At 36.7% G+C, this 21,633-nt stretch overlaps 2 protein-coding genes across 3 annotated transcripts; one reads left to right on the forward strand and one right to left on the reverse strand.

Moving 5' to 3' along the window:
• Positions 1 to 10,692: 10,692 nt before the first annotated feature.
• LOC107950377 (probable inactive receptor kinase At5g10020) lies at positions 10,693 to 16,844 on the forward strand. Its single transcript, XM_016885224.2, has 3 exons — positions 10,693 to 12,010; positions 13,031 to 14,698; positions 16,084 to 16,844. Exons 1-3 carry the CDS (start codon positions 11,074 to 11,076, stop codon positions 16,659 to 16,661), a joined length of 3,183 nt encoding a protein of 1,060 aa, XP_016740713.2. The 5' UTR covers positions 10,693 to 11,073; the 3' UTR covers positions 16,662 to 16,844.
• Positions 16,845 to 16,968: 124 nt separating this feature from the next.
• LOC107950378 (protein CPR-5) lies at positions 16,969 to 21,215 on the reverse strand. 2 transcript variants are annotated; one of them, XR_005911117.1, is made up of 6 exons: positions 20,724 to 21,215; positions 19,880 to 19,936; positions 19,738 to 19,773; positions 18,879 to 19,595; positions 17,535 to 18,195; positions 16,969 to 17,335 (listed from the first exon to the last, which is right to left on the reverse strand). XR_005911117.1 is itself a non-coding variant. In XM_016885225.2 (5 exons), exons 1-5 carry the CDS (start codon positions 21,069 to 21,071, stop codon positions 17,671 to 17,673), a joined length of 1,683 nt encoding a protein of 560 aa, XP_016740714.2. In that variant the 5' UTR covers positions 21,072 to 21,215; the 3' UTR covers positions 16,969 to 17,670. The 2 variants fall into 2 exon arrangements, 1 of the variants encoding a protein (XP_016740714.2); XM_016885225.2 differs by having other exon boundaries at positions 16,969 to 18,195.
• Positions 21,216 to 21,633: the final 418 nt, after the last annotated feature.

A 21,633-nucleotide genomic window follows, 5' to 3' on the forward strand; every position in this document is an offset into this window, starting at 1 on the left:
ATAGTTTATAATATTTATATAAATTGTCAATTGAGAAAAATTAGCTCATTTGATTGGCTAATTGGCGAGGGACTAAATTGCAAAAATGGTAAAAGTTGAGGTAATTGTATAATTCCAAATATTAAAGGGTATTAATTGTCAAGTGAATTAGAATTGAAATGTATTATAATGAATGAATAATTTTATATTTTAGATCAAGAGCCCGTAGATAATCGTGAAAAAGATAAATTAGCAGAATAATCCCTGAACTACTACAAATTCCACAATTTAACCCAGGTAAGTTCGTATGGTTAAACTCTAATGTTATATGTTAAATTGATGAATGGTATTATGTATTTATTCATATCATTTGTTGAAAATAAAATTATTGTTAAAGTTATGAAATAGAATTGAATGTTCGAAACGAACGGAATGCGAGTTTGAGTACAGTCGTTCAGTGCAAAGGAGGAATTGACAGCAAATTACCCAAGTAAACTGAGGTTCAGCATTTGTTGGAACTTTCGTGTTTACTTTCCATTTAGCTCTCATGAGCTTCAGTTTAACCCTATTGGGTTTTTGTTCAGCTCTTTTGAGCTTCAGTTTCACCCTTATGGGTTTCCGTTCAACTCTTATGAGCTTCCGTTCAACCCTTATGGGTTTCTGTTTAGCACTTATGTTCTTCTGTGCAGCCTTGGGGCTTCTGTATACGATGTACTCATATTCGTAAGACGTTCTCCGATTTGACAAGGGTTGGTAAGTGACAAATGGAATTAATGTTTGAAGACTTAAAGTTATTATTGATATTGATATGAAATATGTGAATTCATTGATGGAAGTTGTGTTTGGCAGGAATTGTATATTGAATAATTTATTTAAATGACTTGTTATAGTATGTTTGGTAATATTTATGTTTAAAGCCAACAAACTTATTAAGCTTCATTAAGCTTAATTGTGTTGTTTAATGTTCCTTGTAGATTTTAGAGAAGTCAGGAGACTGGTAGATCTTGAATTATATATTATGGTTTATATGGCATGTATAGGGATTGAAATGGATGTGTAAATGTTAAGAATTACATTTTTTTTATATTTCAAGTTAACTTATATATGTATGGTTTTATCATGTTTGGTATAAGTACTAGTGTGGTTAATGGATGGATAGTTCCTAGGCATAATAATGAATAAACTGGTAAAACATGTTGATATAGGTAGTTACTTGTGTGAAATGATTTATGTTCTAATTAAAATGTTAGAATATATGTGATAATATAACCATGTTAAAGTTAGGAATTGGTTGTTTTGGTGACCTTGTTTGGCCTATATGTACAAAATTTGAAGTGTGTGGATTGAAGTCAAGAATGGTTGAGAAAAAAGGCCATAAAATGCCCTATTTTCGTCCACACGGGTAGAGACACAAGCGTATGTCTCAGCCGTGTATGACACACGGCCTGGCACATAGGCGTATGGTCTGGCCATATGTCCCCTACATCTTAAAATTTTAAAACAGAATGTTTAGGTTTTTACACACGGCCTAGCACATAGGCGTGTGGCTTAGTCGTGTGACCCCTACACCCTACACACGGCCTAGCACACGGGCATGTGGTTGGCCATGTAAGCCAAGTCAGAAAGTTACACGGGTATAGACACGGGTTGAGACACGGCCGTGTGCCTCACATCGAATGCCCACATAGCCTATGACACGAGCGTGTGTGTCCTCTGCTCCTAAGAAAATTTTAAAATTTTGTGAAAAATTATTTGAGTTTCCGGTTTAGTCCCGATTTATTTCTAACGCGTATATTGGGCATCGATGGCTCACACAAAGGACAATATACGTGTTTTATGACTGGTTTCTGATATGTATATTAAATATTATGAAATATTCGTATGTAATCCGTAAAGCCAGGTAATGTTTCGTAACCCTGTACCGACGATGGATAAGGGTTAGGGGTGTTACACAGAACAAAGAAACACTCGTGTTTGGTGGCAGTATGGAATATACAACTCCTGCACGACACTTGGTTAGTGGATGGGACATGCACCTCAGTGGGTCGATGTTCGATGTTGGAAATACGTACTGGGGAATGACATCAACTTCTAGTGGTTGGCAATCCACATCAGATTTGGGATGCTACTAAACGTCCACAAGAAAGGATGATGTCCTCCCTACGATGTCCACCGGTGAGGGAACCTCGTACGTTGCAGATGATTGTGGGTTGGATGATGAGTCCGATGTGGATCCGTGGTGCAAAAGTTGTATTATTTTCTAAATCGGAGCCTATTCCAACCGAACTTGAAGACGGTGTAGGGGGTTCAGATAAAAAAAGATCTACGATTCACGGAGTACTCGCCTCCAGCCCACATGCATAATGCCGATCTATTAGTAGATGATGCATTGGAGTTTCCAGATCTACCACACAGAAGGTGAGACCGTACAAGTTCATCGTTGGATTCGGGTGAATTGGAAGTTGGTAAGGAATTTTCCAGTAAGGATAGTTTGCTTGGTGCATTGAAACAATATAGCATCATGAATGAGGTTAACTACCACGTGGTTAAATCCAAATCTGATAAGTTTGAGGCCAAATGTGTAATGCAAGACGATACATGTTTATAGAAAATCATGCTTCGGTTAGGAAAAAGATTGGCTTGTAGGAGATAAAGAAGTACAAAGGTCCACATATTTGTGTTACCTATACAGTATCAGTGGTTGTTCATGGTTTTTGGATAATATTGTCATTACTTAATGTTGCATTATTTAACATATTTTGTTGACATGTGTTTATAAGATCATCCCAAGATAGATTCAGATATAATAGCTAGCTTAATACTACCGATAGTGAAGGCGGATCCCAAGACTTCTGTGTCGGTTTTAATTGCCAATATTCGTAGCCAATTAGCTAAGCAGAAGGCGTTGGAAAATATGCATAGTGGATGGATACTTTATCTAATGAGGTGTGGCAGTGGTGTCAAGTGTTGGAGAGGTACGTCCCAGGTTAGGTAACAGACCTTGAAACGAGTCCTGCGTACTACAACGACCTCTTACTCCATGGATGCCAAGTGTTCAAGCGTCTATTCTGGAGCTTTAAGCAATGTCGGGACGCATTTATGTACTACAAGCCATTGGTACAAATTGACAGTACCTTTATGTATGGTAGATATACCTATCGGCTATTGCTAGCTGTGGCACAGGATGACGATGGGAGAATCCTTCCAATTGTGTTTGCAATAACACCGGAAGAGCAATGTGACGATTGGGATTTCTTTCTTTCTAGGTTGAGGAGGCATATCTGCCCCCAACCTGATATTTGCGTTATATCGGATCGGGGTACTGGAATACTAGCCGCAATTGAGTGACAGGAAAGCCTATGGGATTACACACACCACCGGTATTGTCTAAGATATGTTGCATCCAACTACTATGGGCAATATCGGTATACCACTGAACGACGACAAATGACCAACATGGGTATTCAATCTCTACTAATATAATTTTGTTTATAATATTCAATTTATTCTGAATGGAAGAGTGGTATGTAATTTTCGCTATCAACTTATATTGACAGGGTACGAGATCAATAATGACTATTTTCATAAGATCTTGGCAATTTTACGGCTAGTTAATGATCAAGGCGTAGACTACCTCTGTAACATACCTTTCAATCAGTGGACACAAACATACGACAGCGGCCTACGATATGGTCATATGACCTCAAACCTAGCTAAATGCATAAATTTTGTTCTAAAAGAAACGCGTCATTTGTCGATAACCTCGGTTGTGCGGGAGACATATTTCCATTTGGCGACACTATTTCCAAAGCGAGTAGCGAGTTATAAAGGCCAAATGCAGGAAGGCCATGTATGGTGCCGAAAGGTATTGCAAGAAATTAACAAGGCGAATGAGTGGGATAACACAATGCACACAGTGTGTCACGATCGCGATAACCTATGGTTTCGTGTGATGGAGTTCAACAGACCGAATCAATATATTACCGGTGAGCAATATTGTGTACACTTAAAAAAATGACTTGTAACTGTGAGACGTTTGACGCACTTTGTTATCCATGCGCTCATGCAATTGCAGCATGTTAGAATTTCCGTTTGGATCCCATGAGCTATGTCGACGAAGTGTACAAAATAGAATACATGTACAGCGTGTGCGGACACATATTCTCACCGGTCCCAGATAAACGTAAGTGGTCTATATCGCTTGCTCCGTTTAAGTTGTTACCAGATAGAGAATTGCGTCGTAAACCAAAAGGTTAACCTTGTTCGAGTAGAATACGTATGGATATCCGGGAAAGAACTAATCAACAAAAGTTGTACGGATGGTGTAGGAACCCAGGTCATACAATTCGAATATGTACAAATCGAAATAGTTGATAATTGCTTAAATGAAACTATGTTGCATTAATTTTATTGTCTTATTCAAAAGAACTTTTATTTTTATTAAATAAGAAAAAATATAAAAATAATTTACTATTAAAATATTCAAAACAACTTTTATTTTATTAAATGAAACAATATAAAAATAGTTTGTACAAATATATTAAAAAAATTAATGTATGTGCCGGTCGAAATCAGTGCCACAAGGGGGTGGTCGACGGTTACACGTTAGATTCCTTATTGGTTCAACTTCCGGCGGGGGTTGTGGTTGCTCTGGAAAGGGTTGTGGTTGTTCAGGTTATGGGTGTTGGGAGGATGACCCACCTTGATATAATAAAGAATGCGGAGGTGTTTGCATCACCCACGACGGAGGTGTTTGAATCCCATAAGGTGATGGGGATTGGAAATGAGATGAGCTCCCCGACAGTGCCTTGTGCGATCCCTCCTACGACGATGGCCTATATATCATCGGTTGAGTTGGAGTCATCAAAAAAGGAGATGTATCGGGCTATGCATTCCAACCTGGCATAGGACTGGAAAAAGGAAACATATAAGTGTTAGGATACATATAAGGGCTAGGATACATACTGGCATAATCTGAAGGGGCTGTGGTGTGGGCGTCGTCGTTTGAGCCGTTGGGTTCGATGATTGTGTGGACGCTGTTGGTGGGCCCGTCCCGTCATCCCTTCTTCTTGGATTTAAAGGGCCTCGTCATTCCCTTTCGACACATATTTACAAACGCCTCCGCTCTTCTGAGAGAAAATGTAGCTTGCCATATATTTTAAGCATGACATGTAATTCGGCGCGCATACTAACTCTGGACCGATAACCGGTACGCGAGTAGGTATATGATCATATCAATTTTCCTAATTTTTGATATATTCTGAAAAGAATACCAGCCAATGCATATTCGATTGCCATAAGTTAATTTTGTGCTCATCATCGAGCACCACAAGTGTCACAGGAATCGGTTGTCGGAATCTAAATTACCGCAACATTCTATCGGTCTGGTGCATCTCGACAGTAGCATAGTTGACCAATGGGGCCTTAACATGCCAAATGTTTGGATTTTGAAAGAATTCATCTGAAATTACTGTCCGAATTACTAGATCCTCGTATAATGTCTATTGACACTATATGAACGTGATTAAAATATTAGTTATATACATAATACTAAATACTAAATATGAAACGACTATGTTATGTATATATATTTCATTTAATACTGACATGCACTTTTGACCGTTGATCTAATAGAAGGCGTATATCTTCAAGAATGGTAGGTATGCCAACATAACTCGCCGAATGGTTTAAATGAATTTTTAGCATAAAATTATATTTTAAATGTAATAATTTTAAAATCTAATATAAATTTTACCTCATTATGAGTGAGAATGTATATGAGTGGTTCACTCGAGGACGTAAAAATGAAAAGCGAAACTGAGCCCATGATTGTAGTAGTGATAGACAACCTCTAATTTTGGCTTTATTTGGTTTCGTCACCCCACACATCTCTCGGTACAATGTTGCCAACACGGTAGACCCTTAACTAAGTTTGCTAACTGCTCTAAAATCAATGAGTTTCAACAGCCACCTCAGATGTACGAGGTTTCGTGACAAGTCCGGCATCAAACAACCTCCAATCATCTCAAGGATGTATGCCCGAGCATACCGTATTCTTTCTACTTCAGTCAAATCATTTCTCGGCTCCGGGAATGTGTCTCGTAACCAGCTTATCTCGATCCAACCTCCGTAAATATTATCCGGAATTGCACCCAAAAGATCGTAGCATATGGCTCCCCTATCAGCAGATTGAGCGGGCCTGGTGAGTACAGACCCATCCACCGGCAATCCTAATTGTAACTGCACATCCTCCAAAGTGATGGTACACTCTCCACATGGAAGATAATGTGTGCGTCTTGGGTCTCCACCTCTTTATGAATGCACTAATGAGTTTCGGGTCCAACTTGCACCCCCGGCCTATATTGGCCACGTGCCAAAAACCCGCTTCCCTCAAATAATTTTCTATTAACGGTGATGGAGGACTAGACATATTACAAATATAACATTGTAACACCCGATTTACAGATTGTTATAAAAAATTATAAAATAAAAATTAATTAAAATCACATAAATGAAAAATATATATTAAATAATATTCAAAAATTGAAATTAACCTTTACCATTTTCATTTGTTCGACGGAGATATGTTTATGATTGAGACGAATAGATTCCCCGGCCATTGCTAACACGATCAAATAACTTTGAAATTATAAAAAAGTAATACTAATTTAGAAAAAAAATTAAAGGAAATAATTAATTAAAGAGAGCTTTGAAAATTTGGGGAGAAATTTGAGAGCTTTTTTGAGAATTTTGGAATAAATGTTTGTGTGAAAAAAATAGGTGGGGGTTTTATAGTTTTTTTTTTACTGTTGGACCCCCCAACGGTCAAAATTTTAAATGACTGTTGGGGGTCAAAAACACGGGCTAAAACTCGTCCCTGAGGGAGCGTTTTGCCATGTCAGCAAAGCACGTCCATGTCAGCGCATTTTTTGCTGACATGGCAAAATCGCTCCCTCAGGGTCGCGTTTTGCTGAAATTTTCCCTTAAAACGCTCCTACGTGGACGCGTTTTAGTGTTTTCGGTCCATTCTGATAAATAATGAAAAAAGTGACTCATTTCTGTAAATAACGTAGGAAATGAGCTTTTATTGGTAAAATGGTCCTTAAAACTTTAATACACAATATTTTTTTTTTTGAAAAGCTAAAATAGTAGTATTTTGAATTGATATGTGATAACAATTACTAAGTATGAAATCAAGGTAGTCCTTCAAACACTAAATGAAAAATAAAAAAGAATATAAGGAAGTTGTTTACGCTGTTTAGTTTGTGGTCCTAATATATCATACATCTTATGACCATTTTTCTTGCCTTTGTATTTTGAAGACTAGATACTCTCCTCACTAAATTCACTCATTGTGAATTCAGCAAACAAAACCACAACACAAAGATTTTACTATCAATATGCACTCATACAATGAAGTTACCTGCTTGGCAGATTTAATACTCTCACTTTAGTACTCTCAATTTATAAATAATATTTCGAGACTTGCTAACATAGAGAAGATCTATCACAAGCCCTGTAAAAATAGCCACCATATAAGTTGGATACAATATAATAATAAACAAAGTAAACAATGATTCTTGACAGGTAAGTCTTTAGTGATTCAATCCAATCCAACTTTATTAATTGAAGGGGTTAGATAAAGGTGATCAAATTTGATCCAAACTCCAAAACTTGTTTCCTCAAGTGACTTCATTGATAGGTAGATATCATTCGTGTATACTCAGCATAGCCCATATAAACCATCCAATAAATTGTCAATACCTTAAATATAGAAATTATCTTCTACATTGATGGCTATAGAGGTGATCATGGGTTGGGCTACCCGGCCCGGCTCGCCCAAAAAATGAGAGAGTTCGAGTAAAAATATAGGTCCAAAATATGGGTTTGGGCAAAAAAACGAGGTCCATTTAGAAAACGGGCCGGGTCTCGGGTAAAACTTTTTTAGCCTGGGCCCGACCCGAATTATATATTAAATATATATTTTTTATTTTTAATCAAATATATTTTATATATATTAAATATATATTTAATATGGGTCGGGGTCGGGCCAGGCTCGGGCTGAGTAATTTTTTTCGGGCTGGGCTTGGACAAGCCCATGTTTCAGGCCAGACCGGCCCGAGCCTAAAAAATGGGCCTGAAATTTTGTCCGGGCCCGACCCAAACCCGGCCTGGCCCATGAACACCTCTGGATGGCTAGGAAGTGGACACTCTTTCGGACACCAAATTGTCAATTTCATATTTTTTAATAATATGTATTATGACACAAAATATTTTAAACAAATAACTCAAAATAACTTCATTTAAGATTCAAAATAATCGAAACCCCTGAAAATATGATCCGAAGTATTTAAACATCAAACACTATCCTAACTTGACTGAAGTCAAAACTGTATGTTTGAGCAAAGCAAACAAAACCCAAATAGAGTTGCAATTCCCCGATGCCCTACATCTTCAAATCCCTCGTGTTGCACCATTTATGCATTGCTCCACACAATCAATCTCTCATGAATGACTGGAGATTAAAAAGATTGTTACATCAACTCTCACTAACCGCATGATGGCTTGAGATCTCTAAACAGAATTCATTCAGGTTTAAGTTTCCAAGATAGCAGTTATAGTCCCAATATTAATAAATGACAACTCCTCTGTAAGTGGTGTGGCTATATTTTTATCATATGTTAATGATCAAATCAAGATTAGAAGATTTATACCATTTTGTTATTAATTATTTCACACTACAGTTAAAAACATGTAAAATATTAAGAGTGTGTTTGGATATCAGTGTTTATAGTTTGGTTAAAACTAAATTAATCGACTGAATCGATCTAATTTAGTTAATCAGTCGGTGGTTGAATTTAATTCGGTCGAAGGTCGATTAATAATTTTTTAAAATTTCGATTATCGAGTAATTCGGTTCGAAACCTAATAATTAACCGAAATAAATAATATATATTATATATATAACCCACCCCTGTATATAAATAATTAAGATAACCCAATATATGAAAACAATGGACTATAAGTTTTTTTTACGTAACAAGCCAATAATGACCCAAAAATAATAAAGAAAAAACATTAAAATTAAACATTTAACAAAAAAATGAAATTGAAACAGAAACAAACCCTAACAGTAAAATTGGTCTTTTTGTTGTTGTTCTTTTGGCTTAACCCTTATTTTTCAACCCATTTTCAAGTTGAGCTCAAACTTCACCCTGCACCTGTAACATCCCAACTCGAAATCAACACCCTTTTCCTTTTCATTTCGAGTTTCAACGATCAAGCATTGCTAAATTGGATTCTTAAGGTAATTACTTTTCTTTCCAAACTTTAGTACTTCAAAGGTTTTTTTTGTTGTTAAGTATTAAGTGCTATCATCGTTAACTTTCAAGATTTACTTTATGTTGTTTTTTAAAAATTTTAAGACTTCTTCTATGGTGTCGTTGTTAACTTTTTATTTGGTTGTTAAATTTCAAGACTTATGTCATGTTTTTAACGTCTTATTTATTGTTTTCGCCTCCATTTAACGTTTTTTTTGAACTATTAAAAAAATAAAATGAATATTAGCAATATATTTTTTATGTTTTATATTTATTTTAACCAAAAAGTAAAAACATATAAATTTTGGTTAACTGACCGAATTAACTGAAATATTTTGATTCGGTTAATGTATTTGAGAAAAAAAAAACTTCAATTCGGTTAATAATTAAAGGTTTTTACATTTCGGCTATTAATCAAACCGACTGTTTGAACACCCCTACCACAGAGTAATTGGGTGAAAGTATAAATATTAGTGTAGTAATAACACCATCTCATAATTACAAATGTAATTTTCTAGATTTGTTTAGCTTGACAAATGTAATTATATTATAATTCCTTATGTCGTGTTTGGTTGTACAACTTGTAATTACATAGTTATATAATTTTTTTAAATATTACTTACAATAAAAATATTAATAATAGTTGAGAAGAAAATTCTAAACAAGTAACAAAATTAGAATCAAATCATCGTATGTAATATGTTAGTCCAAGAAAGTAGTCGACAATATAATTACAAATAAAGATAACAAGAAAAGTAAGCATCATGTGCAATTTTATCTAATTGCTCTATCATTCCATATTTGCTAGGCTATTTTCTTTCTAACATTTGAATCTGTATCATTAAGACTATTAGGATTTTCTTCTATGTACTCTTTAAAGTATGGACCATCCTAATTCTAGCTAAAAATGAAGTTATGAAATATACAACATGCTAGTACAATTAAAAATTTTTTAGACTATATTGAGGTGGTGGTGTTAATGTAAGAAATTTTTGTTCAGAATAAAAAATGTCCTCTCAACCACATTTAAAAGTTTTAAATGTCTCGAATTGAAGAGTTCGTAAATTATTTTTAGTGCTTGTGTCTAGCTCCATTCTGTCAAATGGTATCGTACCCACAATACGGCGCAAGAGAATTTTTTGTACCTGCATAACCAACTTTATAATCCTTCTATTATAATAACTCAATTAAGTGAGATCCACCAATGATAATTATTCGTATAATTATAAATAATTGCATTTAAATCTAAATGGAAGATGAAAATATATTAAATTTAGAAATTGAAAGATAGGAAATAAAAAAGAATGAAATGGCTAGTAGATTAAAAAACAAGCTTGTTTTAACATAAAAACAAAATTAATAATTACAAGTAAGAAAAAAAAAACTAAAAATTGAGACAGTAAAGAGTATGTATATCTCTGCAATATCAAAATGGCAAAATCTGAAGAAAAATATATTATAAATGGAAACAAAATAAGAGACAAAAATCTTTTCTTAAGCTTTCATAGCTAAGGCAGGCAAATAAGGGCTTTGGCTAACCCTTCCCTTTACAGACTATACTTACTCTTTTTCCCACCAACCATCTTCATCTTCTTCATTTCTCACCCCTACCCTACCGCCATTTTTAACGAATTTACTTTTCTTCCATTTTTCAAGTTAAAAAGAAACCCAGTAAGTTTTTTGGCATCCCAAACAAACCCTTTTTTTCCCAAGCAGAAGCTTCAGTTTCTGGGTTCTTCTTCTTTGGTTTGGGATTTTCTACTCGATGAATTAAATGAATCTCTCTTTTTCTTTCGCTTTCTCTTTTTATCTACTTCTGTTGCCCTTGTTTTTGGGGTTGGCTTCTGCATCTAGGTTCGACCCGTTGGAGCTCCGATCTTTGCTTGAGTTCAAGAAAGGAATCCGACACGATCCTTTCAATAAGGTGCTTTCGGTATGGGATCCGGATACCCGACCCGATCCTACTTCTTGGACCGGTGTTACCCGCGACCCCAACTCCGGCTTCATCGTTTCCATCAGCTTAGATCGTCTTGGCCTCGTCGGCGACCTCAAGTTCCACACTCTCACTCCTCTTAGGAACCTCCAAAACCTCTCATTGTCAGGCAACAATTTCACGGGTCGGATTGCACCCGCATTGGGATCAATAACCTCGCTGCAACATTTGGATCTATCTGATAACCAGTTCATCGGCCCTATCCCGGGTCGGATCGCTGACCTTTATGGGTTAAACTATTTGAATTTATCGGTCAACAAGTTCGATGGTGGGTTACCGAGCGGGTTCCGAAATTTACAGCAATTAAGGGTGTTAGATTTACACAACAATGCGCTTCGAGGCGATATAGGCGAGTTACTCAGTGAGTTAAGGAACGTTGAACACATTGATTTGAGTTATAACGAGTTTTACGGAGGCTTGTCTGTACCCGTTGAGAATGTGTCCAGTTTAGCTAATACAATCCGTCATGTGAACTTGAGTCATAACCAGTTGAATGGTGGGTTTTTGAAAGAGGAAGCAATTGGGTTGTTTAAGAATCTGCAGCTTTTGGATTTGGGTGATAACTCCATTTCTGGGCTGCTGCCAAGCTTCGGGTCATTGCCGGGTTTGCGGGTTCTGAAATTGGGTAAAAATCAACTCTTTGGACCTGTGCCAGTGGAGTTGGTAGAGGGTTTTGTCCCGTTGGAAGAGTTGGATCTCAGTCACAATGGATTTACGGGTATTGACTTTTTATTTGACCTTTTCTTTTTCTCTTTATTTCAGTGTTTTTGATAATGAAGTTGGAATATTTAGTCAATAGTCTACTAATTTTCAGGCTAAATATGTAACTTTTTTTTGGATTTTAATTATTGATAGTGTTATTGTTCCTTAGATTTTTATGTTAGAGACTAAAGGCAATACGTTCTTTAGGTTCTGATTTTCCCATGAAAGCAATGCTAGTTAAACATGCACGTCTTTTTTTTTTTTGTCATTTTGGTTTACAATAATTATTTACTTAATGGTTTTCTAACGTTGTAATTTACTAGAAATGTATGAATGTGAATTATTAGGTTGAAATATATTATCTTAATTCATGATCTTAACAAACACAATGTAGGGGGAAAAAACCAGCACTTTATTCGTATAATTTCATAAATATGAAGCTGAACATTCTATCTTGCATTAAAATGATTGTGTGGAATCTTTAGAGCACAAAATTTTAAGTGAGAAGGCATCATTGCTGTTCTTGTAATCTCTTAAGTGCGAAACAAAGGAAAATGATTTTTTTTCCCTTCCTCTTGGTTTGTTTGTTGCTTTACATATACTGTTTGAGGAATGATGAAAATGAGATCCACTCTTCCTGCATCATCGGTCTGCTTTAGATATGCTTCAAGCAAAATATACGAAGATGCCTGCTTAAGGGGATTCAAGGCAGTTAGACTGTGTAACAGTTATTCATCCTCTAAGTTTGAGCTAATCTTCTTGCTTTTGCTTAAAGTAGCGATTACTAAACCTGGAAGATTTTTATGTACAAGGATATATGAAAAGTGTGAACCACTGAATCCCATCAATTAGTTGTTTGAATGTAGCAAAAGTCAACTCTTTACGATTAGTGTTATTTTGACAGTAGATATTTGCTATGTCAAAATTGACTCCTGAACTCCTTTATGTTTTCTTATTAACCTAATGTTGTGGTAAATTCTCTTCTGTTTGCATTTGACTGTCATTTGATATTTTACATCTATCCAAATTTGTACAGGTTCAATTCGTGTAATTAATTCTACAACTTTGAAGGTTCTCAAGCTTTCTTCTAATCAGTTGTCTGGTGATTTGCCTTCTTCTCTAAGAAGCTGTGAAATGGTCGATTTGAGTAACAACATGATCTCTGGTGATGTATCTGTTATGTCGAATTGGGAAGCCTCTTTGGTGGATCTTGATTTGAGTTCAAACAAGTTGTCAGGAAGCCTGTCAAACTTGCCTCACTTCGAGGATTTGAACACATTTAATCTTAGGAATAATTCCCTTGTTGGTGCTTTGCCTTCTCTACTGGATACCTCTCCAATATTGTCTGTTGTTGAACTCAGTTTGAATCAACTCAGTGGACATATTCCTGGCAGTTTCTTTACCTCTACAACATTGAAAAGCCTGAATCTTTCAGGAAATCATTTAACTGGACCAATTCCACTTCAAGGCTCTCGTGTTAGTGAATTACTTGTTATGTCAACTTATCCCCAAATGGAGTCACTTGATCTGTCCAATAATTCCTTGACAGGTGGTTTGCCTTCTGAGATTGGTAACATAGCTAGGCTCAAACTACTGAATCTTGCAGGCAACGAATTATCAGGTCAGCTGCCTAGTGAATTAAGCAAACTTAGTGATTTGGAATACCTTGATTTATCAAGAAACAACTTCAAGGGTAAAATCCCTGATAAGCTTTCAAATAGCCTCAGTGCATTTAATGTGTCCAATAATGATCTGTCGGGTCCTATTCCAGAAAATTTGAGAGGCTTCCCTAGGTCTGCGTTTTCTCCAGGAAACTCATTACTTATTTTCCCCAAGGGCATGCCACCGACAGGCTCGAGTCAGGATCATACCCTTGATCATGTGAGACATCACAGTTCAAAGGGTAGTATTAGAGTAGCAATTATTGTTGCCTCAGTTGTAGCAGCTGTAATGATTGTTTTTGTATTTTTGGCATTTCACCGAGCCCAACTTAAAGAATTTCATGGAAGATGTGGATTTAGTGACACAACTACTGGAGGCAATGCAAAGTCAGGTGGGCTTGCACGACCCTCCCGTTTCAAGTTTCACTCAACTGCTCAGGCGCCACAAACTTCATTAAGTTTTTCAAATGATCACTTGCTTACTTCAAATTCTAGGTCAGTTTCTGGACAGCAAGAATTTGCTGCTGAAATTGTTGAGCATGGTGCAGCCGAGAGAGTGACAACCTCTTCAGCATCTGTGAATCCTAATCTACTAGATAATGAGCCAGTATCATCTGGGAGGAAATCCTCCCCAGGCTCTCCATTAGCATCATCACCACATGCTATAGAAACATTTGAACAGCCTGTGACATTGGATGTTTACTCACCGGATCGTTTGGCTGGAGAATTATTCTTTCTTGATACTTCATTATCATTCACTATTGAAGAGTTATCTCGAGCTCCAGCAGAAGTTCTTGGAAGAGGCAGCCATGGAACTCTTTATAAAGCTACTCTGCGTAATGGACATATGTTGACTGTGAAGTGGTTGCGTGTAGGATTGGTTAAACATAAGAAAGAATTTGCTAAGGAAGTTAAAAAGATAGGGTCCGTGAGGCATTCTAACTTTGTTCCAGTCCGAGCATACTATTGGGGACCAAGGGAACAAGAAAGGCTTCTTCTATCAGATTATATCCAGTGTGATAACTTGGCTTTGCATCTCTATGGTAAGAGCTCTTATATTTGTTTTATTTTTGTTTTGTTGTTTTTTATTATTTAACTAAATCTTAATGTTTGTTTGCTAGTTATTTATACTATTATAAAGCTTTGGCTGAGTTTGGTTTCACTTGACTTATTGACACCAACTCAAATGAAAAAAAGAAAAACTCCAAAGAAAACTATCCTAAAATTTTTAAAACTAATGATATAAATGTGTATTCACTTAAGAGAAACAATCCATATAATGTTTTTTATATTTTTTCCTGAACACAATTTTTACCCATGCATTTTCAACAGCCCACATAGTGGGTGTGCCATATCTAGTATCCTTGAAGTCTTCTTATCACGTGGATTATGATGTTTATGATATTGGTTCACATTTATTTTTCTAGTTTTTGATCTAGATTTGCTCATAATCTACTGCATGTTCAAATGTCACAGGCTCTTTCTATGTTTGTTTGAACCATTTCGTATCTTCTTGGGATACTTTCTAAGTGCTGTCCTACCTCAGTTTTGGCAGGAGTATTATTTACTTGCTTATTGAATACGGTACACAGTGTGTTTTTTGTTCATGTTATGGGAATTTGGAAAGTCAAATCTCTTCATCTCTCTTTCCGTAGCAGCACCTAGAAACAGAACTTTTAAGCGTGCAAATTGTTATGAAAGAAAACTGGATAATAATATTCTTGTTTGTCAGTAGGTGTATGAGGTCATGTTGAGGTCTCTTGCAAATGTTTTTAACATGCTCTGCGTGACAGAAGTAATGCAATGATGCTTATCTGGATTTTGACCTTCTTGGGGTCCAAATTATTAGAGAAGTGTCAAATGAAACTGGCTACTTACAATAATTTCTAAGTCTATAAGATAGTCAATTAAACCTAAAAAATTAAGCACTCTTGCTTATCTTATAATCATCAGTGTTTGCAACTACTGATGTGACTTTACCACCCTGTTTATGCATCCTGATGAATCTTGAAAGTCAAACATCATGGCTGCAAGCAAGAAATGAGGGCAGTAATTTAAGAGGAGCATAAACATAGATATGTTGAATCTGGTTTAGAGTTTAGGCTCAGGTACTATGGCTGAACTTCTAAATTCTGCTTCTTTCACCCTTCCAGTGACTAAACCTTTTGCTTTCCTTGCAAAAGATGGAGCTTAAGGTTGAAAAGAATCTTTGCGGTGTCATTAACCCGTTCTTGGAACCATCACTCTCCACCTGTATTGATTGTTGTAAATAAAGAATGGGTCATAAGGGATTGTTTTAATTGTGTTGCAATCTTAAATTGCACTTGTATGTATCTTTATGTTTTGGGAATTCATGAAATTGATTGAAGATTCTACCTTTCATGTTTTCATTTGATCAGCGTATATGCTTATATGTATGTTAATGCAGAGACTACTCCTCGGAGGTACCACCCATTATCTTTCAGCCAAAGACTGAAAGTAGCTGTGGAAGTTGCCAAGTGTCTGTTACACCTTCATGATAGAGGGCTGCCACATGGAAACCTGAAACCGACAAATATACTCCTCGCTAACCCTGATTACCATGCTTGCCTCACCGATTATTGTCTGCACCGGCTGATGACGCCAACTGGAATCGCTGAGCAGATCTTGAATCTGGGAGCCCTTGGATATCGTGCTCCCGAACTTGCTTCCACATCCAAACCAGTCCCATCTTTTAAAGCTGATGTGTATGCATTAGGAGTGATCCTGATGGAATTATTAACAAGAAGAAGTGCAGGTGACATAATATCGGGTCAATCAGGAGCGGTGGATCTGACGGATTGGGTTCAGTTATGCGATCAAGAAGGACGGGGGATGGATTGTATTGACAGAGACATAGCTAGCGGGGAAGAACACACAAAAGCAATGGATGATATGCTTGCCATATCACTGAGGTGTATTCTTCCGGTAAATGAGAGACCTAACATCAGACAAGTATATGAAGATCTCTGTTCGATATCCCTTTGAAATTTTGTACATTCGTCTTGGAATTCATTTTTATCATTCCTTGACCACATTGTTGGGTTTCCTTTTTTTTCTTCATATATTATTATTTTTTCTTGTGATTTTGGGGTAATTAAGTTGTCAGATTTGTTTTTTGTTTCTTGAAAATTTTCTTGTAAAGTGAATGTGACTACCATCCATTGATTATTTGACAGCGTATCCTGTTTAATCCTCACTTGAAAGGGTTGCATTCCAGGGAAAATCAGTTTGCAAAGTTCGTAGTCTTGACCCTTCTTTTGCAAAAATTTCTCATATTAAGAACAAACATCCATGCACAAAAGGCAACTGCTGATTTCATAATTAATATAATTTAATAAATAATGTTAAAAGTACAATGGTTTGATACACGGTCCAAAATGCCTCTTCAACCTCAACTTTCTGTAGGTAAGAGAATACCTGCTGGACGTGACAATCGCAGAGGTACAAAATAGAATGAAGCAAGACGACCTAAAATAATGCTCTAATAAATTACCTCAGAGCCCACAAACTTTTCCGGCTGACAACGATGCAGCACTTTGACATCTAGTCCAAAATAATTATTCCATAAGTTGAACAACAAGCTCACAAGCACTTTAAAATTCGCAGCAGCCAATTCAACTCTCCAAACTCTAGATTTCCTCTCCATTATCGAGAACCAGCTGCAAGAAGTGATCTTTCCACTCAAACAGGTATAATTTAATAAATAATGTTAAAAGTACAATGGTTTGATACACGGTCCAAAATGCCTCTTCAACCTCAACTTTCTGTAGGTAAGAGAATACCTGCTGGACGTGACAATCGCAGAGGTACAAAATAGAATGAAGCAAGACGACCTAAAATAATGCTCTAATAAATTACCTCAGAGCCCACAAACTTTTCCGGCTGACAACGATGCAACACTTTGACATCTAGTCCAAAATAATTATTCCATAAGTTGAACAAGAAGCTCACAAGCACTTTAAAATTCGCAGCAGCCAATTCAACTCTCCAAACTCTAGATTTCCTCTCCATTATCGAGAACCAGCTGCAAGAAGTGATCTTTCCACTCAAACAGGCCCGCGAAAGGCATAAGACCGCACAATAAGGGAAGAATGAAAAGCATAATAGAATAGAAGAGTGATCTCCGAATCCAGTATGGAAGAAGTGTGCTGCTTGTCCTTTGTGATATGTTAACAGGTCCATGAAGAATGATGAACAACATGGACGTAAAGACATTTGCGAGGAAATGCAAAAAGCATAGAATCTCCCAGTAGAAGACCCAGTAATATCCATTTCCTCCTAAAGTATCCACACAGAACTTCCCAGCCAAACCACAGACAATTCCTAACAGCAACAGTAAAAAAGTGACTGGCATCGTCTGATTTGAAGTTCCAGATCGTTGTATAAGCAAATAAGCTACTGCAAGAATCAGCATGACCCCGAACATCATTCGGCTTACAACTTGAACCTGGCACTTGAGAGTGTGGAACCCTATATTGAGAGATGACACCTGCTTTGGGATCCACCAAGACTTGCTATCCTGGGAAAAAAACGAAAGCATCATATAAATATTTTTGGAACGTTAAAAGTAACCTTAGAGGGGAAACATCCCAAACAGAAATAATTTATTATGAATGGTCTGATATCATCAGGCACTTAATGTCAAGAGATAATATTCAAACAGATAATTATCTAGAACAGAGGAAAGGAAACAGATGAACGTTGGAGATGTATACATGCATCAAACCTAATGATAAATTATTGCTATCAAAATTTAGAAAGATAAACACCATATGATAAACAGTGGCAGTCTCTGTAAAAATGTTTTCTTACACTCCATTCTAGTCTTTGGCAACTGAACAACCATGTTAATTCCAGAACCACTCATCAATCATTTGCCCCCCCCCCCCAAAACCACATTCTTAATTCCTACAGACCAGAAGGCTACGTAAATTTTCCACATGAAGCTACAGAGTAAGCAACTAGATAATTCACTCAGAAAGCAGCAACCAAAAGAGAAACTTCCATATGGTGTTTTGAGGGATTACTTTTCATGGCTCCACAACCTAGTTAAGGAGATGACCAAACACAAGAATCAATATTAAAAGGCACCTAACCTAATAGTCAAATAAATCAAAAGAAAGGAAAACACTGAGCTTCTATAACACAAGAAAATCAAGGGAGGAAATTGATCAACTGAAGCCAGGAAGAGATCGTCCTTACCTCAAGTGAAAGATTACAAGATGATGTAGCATCAGTAATCCTTTTGTAAGAGTAAACATAAGCACCATACATAAGAAGAAATGACATGATGAGCAATCCAGCAACAAGACAATCGATGCACTTTTTAAGCAACTCAGCCTGTCCTGTGTCTTTTAGTTCGTTCTTGAACTTTTCAGCTTTGAAGGATGCCTTTGATATGCCCATTGCCAATTTTGATCTCTCTAGATGGTTTGAATCAAAGTTTAAAGCTAGCTGTTCCTCTTTCAACTTCAACTTTCTCATAGTAAGACTAAGCTCTAATGTCTTGAGATCATTAGAACGAACTTGCTCTATAACAGATTTCTCGATTGTGCTGCGCACTGACTGGTCGGCAACGGAACCTGTTCTTGGATTGAAGCAAGCCAGTTGATTAACTTGTCCATGAATGACAAGTTCCCGATTCAGGGACCCAGTTTGGATATTCTCCTGTACCTCTTCATGGATATTCAATTGATTCTGAGTTGAAACAGAAGGCCGATCAACATCTGAGTAAGAATCCTTTATGTCAAATGAGTTTCTGCTTCTAGTTTCATCTGAAGAACTTTCCACATTATTGGGGTTTGATGGATGCTTTTCCTTGTGCTTCGATGAGTCATTAATCAATCTAAGAGTCCTCAAGGTGCTTCCAAATGATTTCTCAAAATTCCTCGCAAAACAATCAAACTTGTCTCCAAAAACCTGTAACCAAGTAAACCATAGAAGAAAAAGGCATGTTCTCTATAAGCATCATTGGTGGTGTGATTCCCATAAAAAGGCACGAGGAAACTTAACTTGTAAAATCAGAGTCAGTCTATGAGTCAGCAGTTTAAATCCGGCTTACATTGGCTAAAGATTCTCTGACAGCTGAAGTGCAGATCTGCAAGCATGAAGATTGACCAACTTTTTTAGCAAGCAAGAAACTTTTAACTTCAGTAAAGTAAACCAGCCATCATGAGCATCATGTTAGAGAATTCAGACCATACCAGTGAGAGATAATCAGGAGGCAGCCTTTCATTTGCAACATCTATCTTTTCCAGAACCTATATTTACAAGGATTGATGTCAGCCATAATCAAGCAAAACTAGTGTGAGATCTTTACAAACTGAAGAAAAATGCAAGAATTGCCTTTTAAAAAATGTAGCTTTCTTAAAAAGAATTGGCCATAATTGATGAAGACCAAAACAGAGAAGGGATTTAAACCACCTTGACCCCTCCACTGCATGATAACAAACCAACTAGGCAAGGCAAAGGTTGCTTATTTTAAAGCTATAATCAAAACAGAGAAAATGCGCGCTGCCTTAGCTTTTACCAATAGCCTAGATATAGCTCTATATTGCAACTCAAGCTTCAATGTGCCAGGCAAAAATGAGATACATCAGCCTAGCACTCCCTTTTGCCTGAGGCAATTGCAAACATTAGTGATGCAGTACCTCAGCCATCTATAAAGACTATATCATAAGATATCTTCAAATGGCCAAAACTAAGCATAATCAAAATAATAAATGTGGCATAAACTGTTACAAATTTAAACGTATACGAATCCAAATTCACAACAAACTTAAATATTAGGGGGCAGAGACAATCACAATGTAAAAAAATTAAAACCATTTTTCCAAATTGTTATATAAAAAACGAGAATTTAACTTTAAAAAATCCCCCCCAATAAAAAACCTACGTTTCCACTTCCACCAGAATTCTAAAAATGTCCAGAAAATTCAACTGAATTATCAACAATTCTATCAAATGAGAACCTATACAATACAATTTCCTGACTAGCATTAGGGCTAAAATATTTAAAAGAAAGAAAAGAATGAAACTTGATCGAACCTGAGCAACAACGGCCGCGAAGGACATTCCTAGAGGCAGCGCAATGGAGTCAACGTCACGAACGTCGGCTCGCCGAACTGGACCGAACCGAACCCTAAGATTCCGGCGTTTAGACGACAAACGCATTCCTTTCTGAACAGAAGAGGAATAAGCAGAGCAAGAAGAAGATGAGGGTGCATCTCTGTCAACAGTTTTCCTCCTCTTCTTTCTGATGAGGGGCTTCGAAGATGGAATATGATTATCGAGTGTTGGATTCGAATCATGTTTGTACGGAATAATGGACGCGCACGCAGAGGATCCGTTAGGTTGCAGAGAAAGAGGGGAAGAAGAAGGCGGCATAGCGTCCATTGGGGGAAAACGTACGGAATTTCCAGAAACAGTGCCCTGGGCATAATCAAAAAGGTAGATGTGAGAAACGGCGTTTGAAACGACGCCGTGGGAACATTTGAATTTTCGTCTAACCGTGTTATAGAAGCTGTTTTAACAAATCCATCCAATATTTTTGCTGTCATTCAATTTAAAAGCTAGGATCGGTTCGGTGCCTTGCCTCTTCAATTACTTAAATTATTATTATTTATTTCGTAATTAGCTTTTTTGGACTTCAACATTCACCATTTTTTTAATCCAATTTTTTACGAAAATTTTGATATTCTATCTCAACTTTAGTATAAATCTTTCAATTACTAAATTTCTTCGTAAATATGAAAATGTAAGTTGATAAGTTTAACTTAAGATCTGACATCTATGAATCTCAACTTTTATTAATATCAATGAGTTGAGGTGGGTTTGGATGGGCGATTGGGTGTGGTGCGGTGCGTTTAGTTTACTTTTTGTCTCACGCTACAGTATTTAATTTCACCGCTATCGCTGTTTTTACACCAACTGCAGGTAAGCGCACTGCCCATCCAAA

The sequence above is a fragment of the Gossypium hirsutum genome, chromosome D03 (genome assembly GCF_007990345.1).
Source record: "Gossypium hirsutum isolate 1008001.06 chromosome D03, Gossypium_hirsutum_v2.1, whole genome shotgun sequence".
NCBI lineage: Eukaryota > Viridiplantae > Streptophyta > Magnoliopsida > Malvales > Malvaceae > Gossypium > Gossypium hirsutum.